Consider the following 5,387-nt stretch of genomic DNA (forward strand, 5'->3'; position numbering starts at 1 on the left):
GGGTTGGAGGGAGGATGCGCGGGCGGCGGGCCTGGCTCCAGCGAGCTCCTGCGAGCTCCCGCGAGCTCCTGCAAACTCCTGCGAGCTCCAGCGAGCTCCTGCGAGCTCCAGCGAGCTCCGCGCCCCTGCCCAGCTCCGAACCCCACCCCCCACCCCCGGGAAGATGGGAGCTGGGCCAGAACGCTCCTTTCTAACCGGAAGTTCTCTTTCCACCAGGCTGGAAGCTGGGATGGGGGTCTGTTTTGGGAAGTCTGGGGTTGGGGAGAAGAGATGTTGAGGAGCAGAGACCCCTGTGCAAGGCCCAGCTTGGGACATTTTGCAGATTTTTTTTTTTTTTTAACCCAGGGATGCGCCCAGCACCGGCTCCGCTGACGCCAAGGGTCAAAGTATTGTCCCAGATAAGGCTGCAGTGATCTGGCTCTGGCTGCCACCCACACTGAGCTGGCTTCATTGCCTTGGTCTCAGGCCTGGCATTTTCTTATCATTCAAGGCGGGCATACACTGTCCCAAGACTCGGTTTCCCCTATATGCCCGGGAACGCCTCTGTCCTAGGGCCTGTGGGTCCAGGTACCGGGTATCAGACACCTGCCAGCCTCTCCAACTCCCAAACCCAGCTCAGTCTGAGCCACGGTCGTTAGAGGAAAGCTTTGATCAGGACCAGCAGTTGGCTTCAGGGCTACAGTGCTGGAGTTGACCGCAGTTTGAGTCCCAGACCCGGTGGCTTAAACTCACGCCAGGCGCGTGTGCGTGCATGCCCAAGATCCTGAGAGGAGAATGGAGGAGAAGGGATGGCGGCATGGCCATCCCTCCTGGGGGGTGATTTCTTGCTTTCTCTCTCTCTTCTCTGTCTTTCTGATGAGCGCACGCATGCTAAAGCAAAAAAAAAAAAAAAAAGAATTATTTTATTCAACTATTTATTTATTTGACCAGAGAGGGACAGAGAAAGAGAGAAAGAGGGATAATGAAAAAGTAAGCCAACAGGTCTAGGACTCAAACCACGATCGGCCATGTGAGAATCCAGTGCCCTTACCCACCATGCTACTTGCTGGCCCCTCTTCCTTTTAATTTTCTTTAATAAAAAATTATTTTATTTAACTTATTTATTTATTTTAATTTGATCAGAGAGAGACAGAACAAGAGAGAGAGAGAAAGTGAAAATTAAGCCACCAGGTCCGGGACTTGAACCACAGTCAGCCATGTGGGAGTCCAATGCCCTTAACTACCATGTCACCTCATGGCCCCTTGAGAGATTTTTCTTATAGAACACGTGTGCTCACTGGAGAGACAGAAAGTAACAGACAGAAAACAAGAAATCACTCTCCCAGAGGAGATGGCCATGCCACAATCTCCTCTCCTCTACTCTCCTTTTGGGGTTCTGGGCATGCATGCATATGCACCTGGTGTGAGTTTCAAACCATAGGGTCTAGGACTTGAACCATGGTTGACCATGTGTAAGTCCAGTGCCTTAACCACTACACTATCTGCTGGCCTATGTATATATCTTTAAATTATTAATTAAATCTAATTAATTAATTATTTTTTGAGAGGCTTTTGCTATAGCGCGTGTGCACTTGCCAGAAAAACAGAGAGAGACAGAGAGACAGAAAGTGAGAAATCACCCCCCAGGGGGGATGGCCACGCCGCAATCCCTTCTCTTCCATTCTCCTCTCGGGATCCTGGGCACACATGCATACACACCCAGCGCGAGTTTAAGCCACTGGGTCCGGAACGTGAACCACGGTCAACTCCATGGGAGTCCAACAATGTAGCTATTACACCATCTGCTGGTCTCTAATTTCTAAGTTTGGTATATGGCATATGTGTTCACCACAGAGAGAGAAAGGGAGAAAGTGAGAAAGCAAGTCACCAGGTCTGGGACTAGAACTGTTGTCATCCATATGTGAGTCCAGCCCCTTAATCACCATGCCACCTGCTGGCCCCTGATTGACCTGTCTTATCAGGTTGGTGGGGCAGATCTGGGCAAGAGTTGGGTGGAGTTGATGAAGACATATGGACTTTAGCCAGGAGGAGCCGCGATCCTCAGTCAGTCGGTAGAGTTGAACCTCAGTTCTGTGGACCCCGGGTTGGAGCAGGGCGTCTACAGAGGAGCTAGGTGTTGTTGAATGATTGACAGCATATTGAGCCAATCATGGGCCAGCAGGTGGCATGGAGGTTAAGGGGGCGGGATCCCACATGGCTAACTTCATACAGTTCAAGCCGTGGTCCTGCTAACTTGAAAATGATACCAGCACTGGGATCAGCAGTTGGCGTAATGGCTATGTTGCTGGACTTCCATATAGTTGACCGCGGTTCGAGTCCCGGACCCGGTGGCTTAAACTCACGCCGGGCGCGTGTGCGTGCATGCCCAAGATCCCGAGAGGAGAATGGAGGAGAAGGGATTGTAGCATGGCCATCCGCCCTGGGGAGTGATTTCTCACTTTCTGTCTCTCTGTCTCTCTGTCAATCGCATGTGCCCTAATAGCAAAAATCTCTCCAAAAAAAAAAAAGAAAAAGGAAAAAATAATAATAATTCTAAAAACAAAACCAAACAGCCTGGACAAGAGCCTGGTGACGGGCGAGCGTGGTCTCAGGAACCGGTGCTGATTGCTGCATAGACATTTCGGCCTCACCACTGGAAGCTTCCTGGCGTCTATGCTTTCCCTCTACTAGGGAGGGCTGGGTGAGGCCTCTGCACTGGGCCTGGCCTCCCTGACTTGGTTCCCCTCTCCACAGCCCCCTGGGGGTGGCGCTGATGAGCGCCCTGATCCTGGGACTGCTCTTTACGACCGTCTACAGCTTGTCCCGCAGCGAAATCTACTATGATCCGCTCTACGCAGGTGAGTCTGGGGGAGGTTGGAGGGAAGGGGCAAAGGCCTCAGCCCTCACCCTGGGGACCCTTGAGGGACCTCCTCGGTCAGATAAAGAGCTCCCATCACTGGGTCAGCAGGTGGCATGGTGGTTAAAGTGCGGGGCTCCTGCACGTCTTGCTGCAGTTCGAACCCCAGACCCAGTGACTTGAAAATCATGCCAGGGGGCCAACAGATGGCATAGTGGTTATGTCAGTGGACTCCCACATGGCTGACTGTGGTTTGAGTCCCAGACCTGGTGGCTTAAAAATCATGCCGGGGGGGGTGGGGTGGGGCAGCAGTTGGCATAATGGCTGTGTTGCTGGACTCCCATGTAGTCGACCACGGTTCAAGTCCCGGGTCCGGTGGCTTAAACTCACGCCGGGTGCATGTGTGTGTGGGCCCAGGATCCCGAGAAGAGAATGGAGGAGAAGGGATTGCGGCGTGGCCATCCCCCCTGGGGGGTGATTTCTCGCTTTCTGTCTCTCTGTCTCTCTCTGTCTGTGTGGCGAGCGCATGCGCCCTATAGCAAAAACCTCTCCAAAAAAAAATCATGCCGGGCACGTGTGCATGCATGCCCAAGATCCTAGGAGGAGAATGGGGAAGGGATTGCAATGCGGCCATGCCCCCTGGGGGTGATTTCTCACTTTCCTTCTCACTGCCTCTGTCGCCGTCTCTCTCTGCTCGGTGAGCACAGGCGTCTAAGGCAAAAAAACTCTTAAAAAATTTAAAAAGAGGGGGAGCCGGCAGGTGGCGTGGTGGTTAAGGGTGTTGACTCCCACATGGCCAACCACGGTTCGAGTCTCAAACCTGGTGGCTTGCTTTCTCACTTTCTCTCTCACTCTGTCTCTCTCTGGTCAAATTAAAATAAATAAATAAATAAATAACGATTTTGAAAAAAAATTCAAAAGAGGGCCCAGCAGATGGTGTTACATTGCTGGACTCCCACATGGCTAACCACGGTTTGAGTTCTGCACCTGGTGGCTTGAAACTCATGCCAGGCATGTGTGCATGTGTGCCCAAAAGTCTGGGATTAGAGGAGAAGGGATTGTGGTTTGATCTTCTCCGGCAGGATGATTTCTCACTTTTCTTCTGTCTCTCTCCTGTAAATACATGAGCCCTATCGCAAATAAATAAATAAGTAAATAAATAAAATAAAAGCTCCCATTCAGGCCAGAGACTTCAAAGAGATTTGGAGACTTCAGACCCTTCACCTTGGGGCTCTTTTTTTTTTTTAAGAATTATTTTATTTGGGACGAGCAGTTGGCGTAATGGCTATGTCGTTGGACTCCCATGTAGTCGACCGTGGTTCGAGTCCCAGACCCAGTGGCTTAAACTCACACCGGGCGCGTGTGCGTGCGTGCCCAAGATCCTGAGAGGAGAATGGAGGAGAAGGGATTGCGGCATGGCCATCCCCCCGGTGGGGTGATCTCTCGCTTTCTGTCTCTCTGTCTCTCTCTGTCTGTCTGGCGAGCGCACGTGCCCTATCGCAAAAACCTCTCCAAAAAAAGAAAAAGAAAAAAAAAAAAGAATTATTTTATTTGGGACCAGCAGTTAGCGTAATGGCTGTTGCTGGATTCCCACGTAGTCAACCACGGTTCGCGTCCCTGACCCTGTGGCTTAAACTCACGCTGGGAGCGTGTGTGTGCGTGCTCAAGATAATGGAGGAGAAGGGATTGTGGCGTGGCCATACCCCCGGGGGGTGATTTCTCGCTTTCTGTGTCTCTGTCTCTCTCTGTCTGTCTGGCGAGCACACGCGCCCCATAGCAAAAACCTCTCCCCCCCCAAAAAAAGAATTATTTTGTTTAACTTTATTTATTTTATTTTTAAAAATTTGATCAGCGAGGGACAGAATGAGAGAAAGAGAGAAAACAAGCCACCAGATCCAGGACTTGAACTGCTGTCAGCCATGTGGGAGTTCAGTGCCCTAAACCACCATGCCACCTGCCGGCCCCTTTCCTTGGGGCTCTTGAGAAACTGAGTCTTCCCCTATCGAACTGGGGGATCTCCGGAGGGTAGGGATGTTTCCTCTCCCATGAGACTGGGGGCCCCCAAAGACAAAAACTGGGCCTCCCACATTAGTCCAGAGACATCTGAGTTAAGGCTGGGCGGCCTCACCCTCCTGCAGACACGCAGAGGGAGGCGGGGCGTGGTCAAGGAACCTGTGGGCGGGAACAGCCCCGCCCCCTGCACAGCCTGGCCCCGCCCACACCCAGACTGGCTCTCCCCACACCTGGGGTGGCCCCGCCTACACATGGATGGCCCCGCCCACACCTGGTCTGGCTCCGCCCACTCTCCTTGCACAGTCTTCGCGGTCTTCGCCTTCACCTCCGTGGTGGACCTGGTGATCGCGCTCCAGGAAGACGGCTACGCGGTGGACTTCATGGAGTTCTACACGAAGGAGGTACGTGGGGGGCAGCGGGGAGGCCCCATGGCGCACCGCCCTCCCGCCTGAGCCCCCCACCTGCACCCACAGGGCGAGCCGTACCTGCGCACCGCGCACGGAATCTTCATCTGCTACTGGGACGGCAGCGGCCACTA

General features: G+C 52.9%; 1 protein-coding gene across 1 annotated transcript in view; it reads left to right on the top strand.

Moving 5' to 3' along the window:
• Positions 1-2,733: 2,733 nt before the first annotated feature.
• TM6SF2 (transmembrane 6 superfamily member 2) overlaps positions 2,734-5,387 on the top strand; it is a gene marked incomplete at its 5' end in the record, with an annotated part of 19,893 nt that continues 17,239 nt past the window's right edge. The window contains 2 exon segments of the mRNA XM_014587309.1: positions 2,734-2,837; positions 5,153-5,250. Coding sequence (XP_014442795.1) covers positions 2,734-2,837; positions 5,153-5,250 — 202 coding nt within the window.

Source organism: Tupaia chinensis, unplaced genomic scaffold, assembly GCF_000334495.1.
Source record: "Tupaia chinensis unplaced genomic scaffold, TupChi_1.0 Scaffold000201_1, whole genome shotgun sequence".
Lineage (NCBI taxonomy): Eukaryota > Metazoa > Chordata > Mammalia > Scandentia > Tupaiidae > Tupaia > Tupaia belangeri.